Raw genomic sequence first — 13,898 nt, forward strand, 5'->3', positions numbered from 1 at the left:
TGGGGCAAGTTCAGGGTTCCACATGTTGGGTTTTATAACAGAGCTCAGTAAAGCAACTTGAACAACACGAGTGGATCTTGTGCCTGTTGCTATTCAGTTTTCCCTGGTTTATTCCTAGTTGTGATTTGACTGTATGTGAATTTAAACAGCTTCATAAATATAGAAATACTGCCATTGCCCCACTGATATGTCTGGATTTCATTTTCAGTGTTGTTAAATGCTACAGTGGTATATTATGTGGTAAAATTGTCATTGATAACTTAGTTTCTCCATCTCCACTTGAACATGTTGGAAAGCGTTTTGCATATATTGCCATATGCTGCTTCCATTATTTAAAGTGACAGGTGTAATTTCTCTGTTGGAATTAGGCTGTGTGCACGGCTGTGTGCTCAGTACAAACACTGCTCTTTGAGGAGCGCTCTCAGTCTGGGCTGAGGTCCCTGTAGAGCCATGTCCTTTCAAAAGCAAAGCTTTTCTTCTCCCCTTCTAGGTCTACTGAGACAGCAAAGCTTGGGTTTGAGGTTTCAGTTAATCATCTAATTTGTCAAAACACATAATCAGCCAGAGGCCACTGCCTTTGACTTTATCTAGTCTTCTTTTATAGACAGAATGATAGAAGAAACAATTATATCATTAGCATGGAACTGATTTTATTGCTGTAAGGCTCATGAATATGAATTTGTATATTGGGTTACTGAAGGATACTTCAAAGTGATTTTCAGCATACTGCTTGTTTTCTTTTTGGCATGGTGAGATGTGGTGTAGAGAACATTATTTTGTTTAAGGCACAGTGAAACACGTTCCTTAGTCTGGGAGAGGATTGCAGGAAGTCAACCAATTTATAACTTTTTCCAAGGAGGTTTGTGTTACAGCATCAGTTTAAATTAAAAAAAAATAATCCTTTTTATTAGCTGTCACCTGTTTTTCTCTTCACAAAACTGTGGCTTACCCAAGTCTACAGAAATTTATATGGAAGTCTGGATTAATTTCTCTTCCGAAATCTTTTCATTCAATAAACAGGATCACTTTCCTGAAACAGAAAACAAAGTGGCAATTATTGTCTGTTGGTAAATCTTTAGTATGTTTGATGTAGACATTTAAGAAATGCTCTCAGAAAATAATTCTTTCATTTATTTCATCTGTCTCTTGCTGAGAATTCTATTGGAAGGCACCTGCAGGGCTGTATCAAAAGTGCTGTACCCAAAAGTGTAATCTCCCTGTCCAGATTATTTGATTTTCTGTAAATTGATGTGAGAAGAAATTCTCTTGTATCTCAGATGGGTTGACAGAGGAGAGCAGGGATGGGTTACAACAGAAAACACTACTCCAGGGGCCTGATCTGAGTTCTGGGTCCTTTGGCCTTAAAATGGAGACAGTTCCCAGCAGAAACCTGTCTCCCTGACTGAGTGGTATTTCTGGGACTTCCAGAAGTGTTCTTGAGGGTGCAAAATGAGATTACAAGAAAAAATAAAAAGAAAACAATTTATTCAGTAAAAGACTATTTCTGACCAGGTTTGATCCTTTTTTGTATTTTCTCTGTGGGTGGAAGGTCATTGCAGATTTGTTAGCGATTTGTACCAGAATATCTAAGAATTGAAGAATTGTGTAAATGCAAAAAAAAAAAAAAAAAAAATCAAGAGAGGGGGTTGTGAGCAAAGTGAGCAAAGCATAAAAATCACTTTGGTCTTGTTTCTTATCCACATGGTTTTTACAAGGCATTTCAATGTTCAGTTAGAACAGGACATGAGTGACATCCGGAAGGTTATAGAGTTTGCAATAAATATAGCTCAGAGAGTAAAAAAGACATAGCAAGTGCAGCCTGTTAAGAAAACCCTAAGTCCTCATGCTGTGGGCTTTCTGGATGGATAGAAACACATCACACCTTCCTTTAAAAAGAGATTACAAAGAATACTGGGAATTGTTGTGATGATCTGGGAACAAAGGATTGGAAAACAGAGGTAAGAGGTCAACCAGTAATGAAGCAAAATCAGGTATCTTCTTTGAACTGTAAGAGCAAAAGTAAAAGGCTTTGTAGAGAGCAGGGAGGAAAATATTTCTGAACATTCTCACAAACAAATGAGACCTGGGTATATCTCTTGGGCAGAGCCAAAGGAAAACTAGTTATAAAGAAAGCAGTAGGATCTACAAGTTTGGTTGAGCTTAGTATCCAAAACAATGAATTTGGGGTTTGTGTCTTATACCCATTTTTCTTCAGCAGTGGGCTTCATTCTTTTTATTTTTATTTATTTTCTTTTTTTCTGGGGGTGGTGGTTTATTTGTTTGGATTGGTTTTGGATTTTTTTGGTGAAGAAATGTATTTCTGCCTTTTGATTTCCTCAAATATACAAGAGGTGGCTTAGTGTTTTTTGAGATCTCTGGTTTACAGACCCAATTGTCTATAGTCTTCATCACTTTTTGCAAATTTGTTGATTTTCTGAAGATAGTAATTTACTAGCAGGATGTAGAATCAGTACTTTGCATGAAGGTTATCCACAGAATGTAAAAGTAATTAGGATTAGGACTAAACAAATACCTTCTGGTTCTGGTAAAAAGTTTGTGTGGAAGGAATAGGTGCTGTGGGAAGTCATAATAGTGTACTGACATTTCTTGCTGTTAGTTTATGTCTGGGTAACTTTGCTTATGAAAAAATGTTTCCATGATTTTCAGCTTTATGTGAAACAAGAGTTCTGACTTCATTTTCATAGAGGACAACTATATAAATTTCATCTCACGCCCTCTCAGACAGCCTCAGGGGATAAGACGGAAGGAGTGAGAATTCTTTCGTGCTTTGATGCATTGGTTGGGAAAGTTACACTCCTGTTAAGTGTGATGCATTTTATGTTAATAAACAAAAGATCATTAACTGAAGACTGAAGTGCTGCCAATCCTGAATCTTTCATGAGCAATAAATTCTCATTAAAAACCCCTTAGGGAAATGCATCTCCTTTCAAAAGAATTTCCACAGCACATCATCTCCATGTGACAAATCTCCAGAGAAAAAATATATATGAGGAAAAGTGATTGGGGGAATTTGTTAGCTCAACTTCCAAGTCCTTCACAAAAAGAAAACCTTGTTTGCTTGTTTCTTCCTTTTTTTTTCATTTTCCAAGGTCATCTTGCATCCAGGCTCAGTGAAAACAATAATTCACTTCTGCTAGAAATGGCTGAAGTGGTTTGGGTCACAAACCAAAGAATTCATCATATAGCAGGAATGAGATATCTTCTGGATTCCAAATATTTACTAAAGAAAAGACCCTCAAAACTAGCACAAGTAAACAATACAATAAAAATGGTATGAATCTGTATGCTGTAAGGATCTGATACTGCCAACTATTCATAACACCCCAACCAGAAACACAAGAACTGGGACTCGAACTAGCCCAGAGAATGGCTTGACCCAGATTAAAACTGAACAGCAAACAGAGAGATAAGAATTTACACACTCACAAGCTGGGACACCCTGCTAGGAGCAATGGCACTGAGGAGGAATAGCTTTGCTTGCTGTGACAGGAATTCTGTGCATGACCTGCAGCTGTAGGCTGCCTTGAAATCTGGAGTAGAGCAGAAGTGCTGAACCATGTGTTCAGGGCAGGAGAGATGGGAATGGTGCCTTCACACAGAGTGCTTCTTATCTGGTTCTTGCTCTGTCTCTTCTTTCTTGAATGTGCATTGAAAAAAATTATCTTTTGATAGCTCTATAGGCAGAGCTTCTCCATTCACATCTCTGCTTTTGCTTTCAGTGTCACCAAGTCACAGAAATAAAAGTCTGGCTCATTTAGAATCAAGATCTGCTTCAGCAGCACCTTCCCTGTGTTGGTGGCTGATGTGTCCCCAGGCCCATGTCAGCTCTACTGAACAGCCCAGTGTCACCAGCTTTGGTACTTCCAGCAAAGAGAGCAGGTGTTTTCAGGGATTAGGACCAAAAAAAGCATCTTGTGAGTGTGTGAAATGAATAGTGGCAGTTTGTGTGTGTTGGGAGTAAGAGGGATTAAAAGGTGGTGACTTACACTGCTGTCTCTCTCCATGGGCCACACTTTCATGTAGCAATGACCCTGTGCCTCTTTCTTAACCCACTCTGAGCTCAACTGCAATACCAAGCTACACTGGGGAGTTTTGAGCAACCTGTTTGGTCTTATCATCCCACTTAAAGAAGTGGAGCTCCTGGACCCTATACTGCTGAGGGAGGATAAAGTGAATTAGTCATACCAGAGGGACAGTTTCAGGGAGAAATTTGGTACCATTTAAGGGCTCTGATTAAACATGCTTTCATTAGTATATAACATTTTTTAAAAGTAGCACCTGACAGAAAGAGCAAGCAGTAATTCTCTTAGTAAAGAATGAGCATCTCTGTGCAACACCTGCCTATATTGTGATGTAAAGTTTTCTTTTGCTGAATTAAATTTCCATATAGACTTTTATTACTCCTTTCCTTCTTTTTCTCCTTTTATAACACTGAAGTTTTCAGCAATGATAATTCTTTGAGAACTTGGCAGCTTGCCTAATTGTACAAGTTCCCAATGTATGCTTCTTGGATTGCAACTTATTGGCAGAAATAATACAGCATTAAATATAAACATTACTGTTAATGCAACATCAAAATTGATAAATCAGTCACTTATGTCAAAAAATTCCAAACTACAGCAGTGTGAATTTGACAAATTGCTTTTGCTCTATACTTTAAGGTGTGGATTTCAGAACAGAAACAATAAGGTTTATTGCTAATGTGCCACTTTTAATAATAACAAATTTTGTGTGATGGATCCAGTGTTTTTATTTTTAGCAGTGAATTTTAGTATTTTCACTGGGATATATTGTATAAGAAGGTTTAAACAGGGAGCAAATCCATGCAGAATTTGGCTCTGCTAAAACTTTGTTTTCTGATAAATGCAACATTTACATAATACATGGACTATTTAATTTATAATGTGAAAACTTGTACTTTATATGTATTTCAGAGCTCAGTGTTCTGGTGCTGTTTACTTGGTGTTTCTTGGCACTTAGGTTTTGATGTTTCATACTTGAGAAGGTTGCATTCAAGTTTACAGCCAGTAACTCCCTTGCCTGCTGCAATTTACTGCTCTGTGTTTGGGCTGTTTATTAAAAGAAGTCTGTAAGTATCTCTCACTATTCTCTGCAGACTTTAGAGATGGTTAAAAAAGTGTGGGGTTTTCCCTCCATTTTTGCTTTTCTAGAAATCTCATTTTCATCTTCTTTGGTCATCAGACCAAAAGAAAGGTTTCAGAGGATTACATCTGAAAAAAGATTGCAGTTGAATGCATAATCTCATGAATAATGGTCATAAAGTGAGTTGTTCCAGGAGATTTGTAAAATGATTGCTTAGTATAATTCGTAATTATCTCAATGATTTGGCATTGTATCACACAGACATTAATCTTTTATCCTCCAACTGAATATGTGCATAATGGGGGAAAAAGATCACTTTTTCTTCCAATTTTTTTCTTAGTCAAGAAATTGCATTTATTGTGATGGTTAATACCACCCCCATGCCATTCTTGGTGGTCCTATTTCTTGTCATTCTAATTATTTTGTGGTTACTAATGAAAGTTATTTATAAAGTTATTTATAAAGCTTTTGCTCTTTCCTTAGTGTTTTTTCTGCATCAGCAAAGTTAAAAACCATTCCAATGTTCAAAAGAAAAAAACCCAACATTTTATACTTTGGGTCTAGACGTCCTTAACGATGTTTTTTTTTTTCCCTAAATAGGTACAAAATTTAAAAGTGGGCAGTACTGTGGAGTCAGTGCTAATAATGGAAGAAGACACTCCAACATTAATAGATAAATAAATAAATTTTTATATAAGTAGATGTATTTAAAATGTTGTCTGAAATAGCAATGAATTATTGAAGTGTGCAGCCTTGCACTCATAATTTCAGTGCTGACAACAATAAATATCAATGAAATAATACAGATTGCCAGTGTGGGAGAGGATGCTTCTGTTGGGAATGCATTGGTGCTCAGAGGAGGGGAATTACCCTGCTCAGGTGCCAGGCCAACCTCAGCTGCTGTGCCCATGCTAGGAGAGTAATTGGTCATGGAAACAATTTGGGGATAATCTGCCATGGACTCCTGATAAACTTTCTAATTTCTTTACCATAACTGTCCCACATTTTATCCAAAAACAGTGTTAATGCTTTTATAACAAGGGCTCTGCTCTGCCCTCTTGATATTCCTTTCTTTCTCTCCTCCTTTCTCACCTGTCCTCTTCTGTGATTTCTTCCATGACATTTTGTATTTCTTTTCTTTTTCTTTCATTTCCATTTCTTTTGTATTTGGTGTCTTATTTGGATGCTTCTGGAAAGTAACTAGATGGTTGTCTTTGAACTTCCTCAGATTAATGTACATGAAAATCCACTGGAAATTGGTGAGGAGCCCATGAGGATTGCTGATCTTTATTTTAGATTATAGTTATAATTTTCTTTTTCCTTGCTGTTAGTGTCAGCCAAAGAAAATACAGTTTAAGTAAGTTACTACCTGTTTCACTTGTCTGGATTTGGCAGAATCATGTCTTACAGAGGAGAAGTTTAATGTAAATGATATTTTCTGTAGGCTTATCTTTTATTACCAATAATTTAACAGTGAATAGGAGCTGCTCCTTGCTGGTGGCTCATCCTATCTTTTCTGCTTCTGCCTGACAGCATTAGTACTTCCGTTATTGTAACTCCAGTCCTTGCAATTATTGTAAAAGTGCTTAAATAAAGTCCGTGCTTCGCTCAGCTTTAAATTTGCAATGAATATTTTTTTGTTTGGGATGACTCCTTTATTGCCAGGCCTGGCTGGGGCACTGAGGCTGTGAAAGCCCAGCTCCACAATGCTCTGACATTTATGGAGCAGCGAGCTCCGTACGTGACGGTCGGGGGAAGGAGCCTCGCCGAGCGCCGCGCCCGCAATCGGAGCTGAAAGAGGCGCGTGAGTTCACTGCAGCCATTCCACCCTCGGCTCTTCCCTGTCACATCTCATCCCCTCGATGGGGTCAAGCCTGGTCAGCCCTCAAATGGGAACCTCCCTGGAAAGCCAAGAGATGGGGGAATCCAGGCACAAACTAGCACCCTGCCCCTGGGTCAGTTGTTAGCACCGTGTTGTGTTTAATCCATGTTTGGTGGGGTTTAGTTGTGTTTTTTTTCTGGTTCATTGGAAAAACAAAGCTGTGGTTACAAGTAATGATATAGGGGGGAAAAGTTAAGGAGAAGTAATTTTGGTAGGTAGTAGACAAGGAGTGGTTCCAAGGCACAAGGAGGTTTTAGAGGCCTTGCAAATTTGGGTTCTGAGTATCTGTCAGTCTTCTGTTTGCTTTTTCTCCGTGAGAACAAACAATTCACCTTCTGAATCTCACAGCAGTAGTATAGAGTGGAAATTTGGTTGGGATTTTTCTGCTCCAAAACAGCCTCCTGAAGGCATGGAAGGACTGGAATATATTTTGGCCACTTCGCTTGGCCACAGCCACCAACAATAAAACAAATATTCATTGTACTTTCAAAGCCTGACTTTGTCAGTGCTGATTTTATGACTTTTCAAACAGTGAAAGTTATAAAATGACAAGGAAAGGGAGGCTTCACTTTGTGGTGCAGGACTGATCGTTTCTAAATGATATTGCTTCAGAGTGACAAATTCCAAGACAGGATGAAAAATGAAGAAAGTATGCTCTTGTTCATGAATAAAAAAAGGTGGGTAGAGAAACAAATGAGTAACTTAGGAGCTTCATACCTATTAAATTTTGTTGTGTAGAGAAGCAATAGTTAGAAAATGGGAAGAGTTTGAAATCTCTGTCAAGGCTGACTTATGTTGAAAGTGTTAGAGCTGTCAGTGCATGCTGGCAGGCTGTAGGGCTGAGCAGGAGAGGGAAGGACAGTGTCAGGGTGGATGGAGCCCTTCTCCTCCCAGGGGATCACGGGGCTTAAGGTTTGCTGAAGCATTAACTTGAGTTTCAGATAATGTTTTTAAAATATTTCCCATTCTTGTTGAGTCTTGACTGTGTTCTTCATTAAATATAAAATTACTTTTCATCATTAAAATGGTAAAACTACTATTTACCACTGAAAATACCACAGATTCTGTATGGCTCAGGTCTCGGAAAATGGATATATGTCAGCACAATTTAACTTGATACAGAAGCTTATTTAAGTAATATCTTTCTTTGTTAGATGGAGATGCCTTATATCTGACAGTTTCTGAATCTGAGGTGTCCAAATAAAAATGAAGATCAAAGTTTGGGAAGCTGAAGTACACTGCTAGAGATTTTGGGTTTGTTGTATCAATGTAAAGCTGCAATACAAAAAGAACAACTGAGAAAAATGGAGCCTTTCATGTACCCAGTGTAGCTTTTACTGTGGTGCTTGCTCTGAGGAGATGTGTTACCACACCAGGAAGAGCATCAGCATTTGTTCAGAACTAGGGGATAGGTAGGGGATTGTGACTGGATTGGCTTCCCTGCCTCTGTCCTCGTGGATGGGGAGAAGCTCCAGCAGTGAAGTTCTCTGGGGGAGCCCTGAGATGTTACTGTCACCTGATGCAGGGTTTCTCTTGTCTGGCAGTTGAATGAGTCGAACCTGATGGGAAAGGAGAAAGAAGGAGAAATTTTACTCTAAGGAGAGCTCTGAATATGCAAAATTATTTAGCACATTTATGTTTTTCTTGGACTGAATGGGCTTTCCTCAAACTGTTGTTTTTTAGAACAAGCTACAGCAATATCTACGAGTGATACTGAGATTTGAAATGTATCTTTCTTCCATCCACACACTGACTACTTGTGTGCTTGGTTCCATCTGGAAAGGGTATAATTGAATCCTTGTTTGGCTTCTTTAGTTATTTCTTTACAAAGTCCTTGGCTGGGAATTTTGTGACTTACAATACAGATATTCAAACCTGAGAGCATAAACTGTGCTTCCAGAGAGAATTTTTGTAAACCTTTTATCATTAACTGTGCTTCCAAAGAGAATTTTTGTAAACCTTTTATCATTTGGAGATTTTTCAAAAGAGAACATGAGACCTTCTCAATGAACGTGTTTTAATTTTTTAAATCCCCAGAGAAGATTTTGTTTCCTTGCAGGTTGGCTGTAGTTGCTAATTAACTTTGTTAATTAATCATGCTATAGGGATGAAACATGCTTGATTAAAAATAAATAAAACCATACAGCAGCAAAGTGATGCCACTGTTTTCTCTTATTTAAAAGCAAAGATTAAAAAATGAGATTAACTTTGACGCTGCATGTCAAATGTTCTTTACATTTGGAATATCTGAAAGGCTAAAGCAGCTAAAAGCTTATTATTTTTGCAGCTCAATCATAGTAAAATGTTTATTCAGTTGTAACACCATGCTAAAAATGGGGGCTGAGAGTAGTCACTGAAGGTGCTGCCTTAATCAGAACTGACTGAGAGGGTGGCTAATGGCCAGAGGGTTTCTTTGGTCATCCTTAGACATGAAGGTCCTTGTTTCTCTCCTGTCATGTATCTCATATGAAAGCTCCCAACACTGCAAATCAGTTTTAAATGCTGTTGGCTTGTACAGGGAGTCTGAGCACGTTCCTTGCCCTTCGCGCGGGCGCGTTTGTGTAGCGCTGGTGGGAAATGGCTCACCGCGGGCCGTGCGCCAAGTGCATCCCTGACAGAGCTCCCTGGAACAGTCCCAGGGGTGCCTGTGGTCCACAGGCACGCTGAGCTTCTGCCACACGTCCTGCCCAGAGGAAGGTAACCATCAGCATGGTCTGGCTGTGAGTCCACAGCTCCTTCACCTGGGGGATGCAGGTGGGAGGGAGGAAGCAGGAGCACAAAGTTTGTTTGCCTCAAAGCTGGCTATTTGTAGACACTCTTGGAACAGATTGTTCTTCTGTACCCACTATGGTACTTTTTTTCCCTCTCCTACATGATAGTCAGGTTTCTTTTTCATTTTCTGCTATTGAAAAGTGGTTCTGTTCCTGACAGCAGCACTGCTATAAACAAAGTTTGAGAATACTGGTCTTTGCTGTCCCTCACTGGGAAAATTGCTAGGAAAACCCTTTGGGAACGTCAGCCAGGATCCTCACCCAGACAGGGAACACCTGGCATTGTTGGAGGAGCCTTCTTTGTGAATGGGGCTTGAGTGAAATTTATTTAATAAAATTCCAGAAATGTGTAACTGATTCCATGTTGGAGTTAACATGGAGAGAGGGAAGTAGGAGTATTCCTGATGTAGGAGACATTTCTAAATAAATCTCTCCAGACCACTGGCAAGAAGTGTATGGAGGAGTGGTTTGTGGGGGGGTTTGTTTGTTTATTCTGCCCCCACCCCCCACATATTTTCTCATAAAATATCTTTAGGCATTTGTTTTGCAATTAAAAGGTCAAAACCTCCTCAAAGGGAATACTTGTTTTTTCCACTAGAACATATTAGGGCACTGAAGCAGTGCAAAAATGCGAGGGGCTATTTCCAGCAGATGAACTGAATCCTTAAAATAGGATTAACCAGTTTTATAATTTGCCTGTGATAGTATCTGAGCAAGGAAGGTATGTGTCTTTTAGAAGATGCATTTAGGACACCTGTGTTAAGGCCCTCAATACTGGGCTGATACAAATTCTCAATTTTCCATAATTTTTCACATGTGCCAGAGAAGGTCTTGATGTCATGCTGGAGAACACAAACACAATTTCTACAGGGCTGTGGCTGTATCGTCTTCAACTTTTGCTGATATTCAGTGGTTTCAGCCTCATCCCTGTTTGCTAATCTGATACCCACAATTGTTGGCTGCGTGGGGAATGCAGAGAGGTGGGGTGAGCATGTGGGGACAGGTGACCAGTACAGAGACTCAGCTTAAATACCACATCTTCTACTGAAATGGAGAGGGGAGACTGGTGCAGTGACCCAGGTGTAAGCTGAGCTGTGGCTGAGTGACAGGAGCTCTGTCATTCCACAGGAATTGGGCAGGCACATCCAGATTTTCCTCATCAGCAATGGTTCCTGAGAAATAGTTTAAAGGCTGCTTTATTTTTCCTGCAAGTTTGTGATTAAAATACCACAGAGCAGTTAGTTTTCCATGCTGGAGTGACCCAGTCAATGACAGGAACATTTTCAGAGCCTGGGTCCTACTTCTGCCCTGGCTTGGCACCTTTGCAGGTTTTTGGTGGATGGACTTTCCCCAGGCCATACAACTGGAAATTATCTTTCCTTTTCTGTGTATGCTAATCACTACTTTTCATTCTTTTCTTACAAATTTTCAGTGTACTTGAAAATGTGTTGTGGTTGCCAAATCCTTAATTAAACAAATTAATTATTAGTTGAGTAGAGCCAAACATTTGTGTAAGGGTTTTATATGAAAAAAAGGCTAATTAAAAAAAAATCTAATAATTCAATAGTTGAAAAATGCATCGCAGTGTGTTTATATATAGAATAGATGGTTTTAATTTCAATTTTATGCATATATTTATTGATGATGCAACAGCCTTCTGGCATGCGTTAATGTGGTGCAGAATAAAGCTGATGTGCAGGTCTATAGGAAAATAAATAACACAATCTGATTTGCAGTCTGTTTCCATATCACCAGCATGATGAGCTGCTTTGTTGTTTGAATGAAGCAAATGATGTTTGGATTCAGCTGATTTATTGACAGCTCTGTCAAACTGCCACAAAATGAAACAGAAACACAGCCACGAAATACTGCGGGGGAGCACGGGGAGCAGCCGGGGGTTACCCCAGCGATGTGCAGGAATGCTGCCCCGATGGGGAAGCCAGTGGGGAATGAACTGCTATTCACAGGCTTTTCTTTCCTCAGGGAGAAGCTGTCTGTGGCTCGGCTGCAGCGGGAAGTTGCCCAGAGTAAGAGCGAAGGAGCCATGGTAAGCTGTGCCTGCTCGCTGCTTTGCAATTCTTGTCTTACTGCCTCAGCACGTTTGGTCTGGCTGAAGGTGGTCAGCAGAGAATCCAGGCTGTCTTGGACACGACAAAGGGCTGGCAATGATGTGTTCATAAATGTGAGGAAACCCAAGGCTTGGCTTCCTTGGAAAAGCCATGGTAGAGAAAAGCTGCTTCATTTTTCTGCTGATGGGCCTTACTGGAATTAGAAGCAAGGCAAGCACAGAAAGGCAATTTCAGATCAAAAAGCAGTAGATTTACTTGCCTGTTGAATCTTAGCCAACCACAGAAAAATGAAAGAACACAAACATGGAAGCTTAAAAAAGCCCCTCAATCTGATAATTTTGTAAATCATGTAATGCTCCTTGTATCTTCATTTTTCATGTACCAATTCATGAGATTAGCCTTGTGAGCAAAAGATGAAATGGCAGATTTTTGGTTGACCACAAACCTCAATTTATAGAGTGCCTTATCTCTTCAAAACAATTTTCTTTAGGAGCCAACATGTGCTGAGTGTGCTTAATTACTTAATATCTGAGGAACTATTCCCATCTGTTAAGGAGTTTGTTTGTCCCCATGTTCAGATAAAATGTTTTGAGCTTCCATGAGATAAAGCAAACCTGTTCAAGAACCTTCAAGCCCACCTAAACTATCCCCTGGAACACACGTGGAAGTGCCACTGATCTGAGTGAATTGCACAGTTGGCTGTGAAAGACTGGTGGTCCCCCATTTGTTTAACTCGGTGGGGAGCAGCTGTAGAAGGTCTCTGGGGAGGGGATGCTCTGTGGGTCCTTAAAATCCCACCTGCCTCCAGTGGGTGCCATTTATAAACCCTTAGTGATTAATACAGTGAGGTGAGATGTGGAGGGAATGACAGGTGGGAGAAACCAGCTCTGAGTTTATTGCTCTCACCACAGCCCCAGATGTGCCCAGCTCAGCTGTGGGAGCCACTGCCCCCTCCCATCCCAACACCACCCCAATGTTCCTGCCCTTGGGGTTGGCAGCATGGCTGGGTTGGCCTCAAGGAGACCTTGAGATGGGTGTTAAGCAGTTGGGAAGCCTGGCCCATGGGTAATGTGTGTGAATGGGCACAGAAGTCCTGGAGGAATAGAGAAACAAACTTTTTTCAGGTAAAGTTGCAATCCAAGAGTCTGTGACTGAGATAAAACTCCTGCTGCCTCCGGGAGGAATTTTGCCTGAGGAAGAACGGCAAAGATCGGGCATTGGATTTGCAATTGCATTTTAGTTTTCAGTGTAAATAAATGTCAAAATCTGGGAAGAGCTGTTTATTCTATTTGAAATATTTCCTTTATTTTTTTAAAAACTAGCATTCCCTTGGAGGCATAGCAGTAAAATAATATATTGAGTGTAAAATATACTTAGTGGGATAATCCAAGACCATATGAAATGAGCAATACTGATTAACCTTCTAGAGCTGGTAAGGCTTTTGGTATGTGCACCCACGGTGTGGTCTCTCTTGCCTGTCAGACATTTCTTATGTGTCTCGCTATGGGTTTCTGGATCACTTCTCTCTGCTGACCAGGGTGTAATTTTGTATAATTTGTTGAGAGGCCAAGTGTTGTAACCCATTAGGAGCTGACAGGTAGCTCTCCAGGGGTGCAGTCATCCCCCAAGGTAAATGCCCCTCTTCCCTGAGGGGTAATATGCACAATTATCCTGCAACTAGAGCCGAGAGCAAGTGCGCCTGTAGAGATGATTGCTTTGAAGCAGTTGATTTATGGAAAGTTCTTTGTGTCTCAGAGCTCAGAGCTGGTGATTTTAATATGAAACACAGCAGTCATTAATTAACATTAATGAACTCGCGGGGCTGTGAGCGGTGTGAGAGCAGCGAGGGTCCAGGGGCTGGAGTATTTGAACCCAGGGGAGGCTGGGGATTAAGAAAGTCGCGTAGCTTCGTTCCCAGGGCGTGCAGCGAGGAGCCGGCTGCACATCCTGGGTGTGGAGCAAATACTTTACAAACACTCAGAGAAATTTCAGCGAGGGATTCTGAACAAGCAGGCCTTTGGCAAGCAGTGGGGTTCCCTCCCGAGCAGCGCT

General features: G+C 40.3%; 1 protein-coding gene across 1 annotated transcript in view; it reads left to right on the forward strand.

Annotated features, from left to right (window-relative positions):
• The window catches only part of NCKAP5 (NCK associated protein 5), a 352,741-nt gene that overhangs the window by 144,205 nt on the left and 194,638 nt on the right, over positions 1 to 13,898 (forward strand). Inside the window, exon 4 of the mRNA XM_058840560.1 lies at positions 11,765 to 11,824. Coding sequence (XP_058696543.1) covers positions 11,765 to 11,824 — 60 coding nt within the window. The remainder of the gene's footprint in view (positions 1 to 11,764; positions 11,825 to 13,898) is intronic.

Source organism: Poecile atricapillus, chromosome 5 (genome assembly GCF_030490865.1).
Source record: "Poecile atricapillus isolate bPoeAtr1 chromosome 5, bPoeAtr1.hap1, whole genome shotgun sequence".
In the NCBI taxonomy this organism is placed as follows: Eukaryota; Metazoa; Chordata; class Aves; order Passeriformes; family Paridae; genus Poecile; species Poecile atricapillus.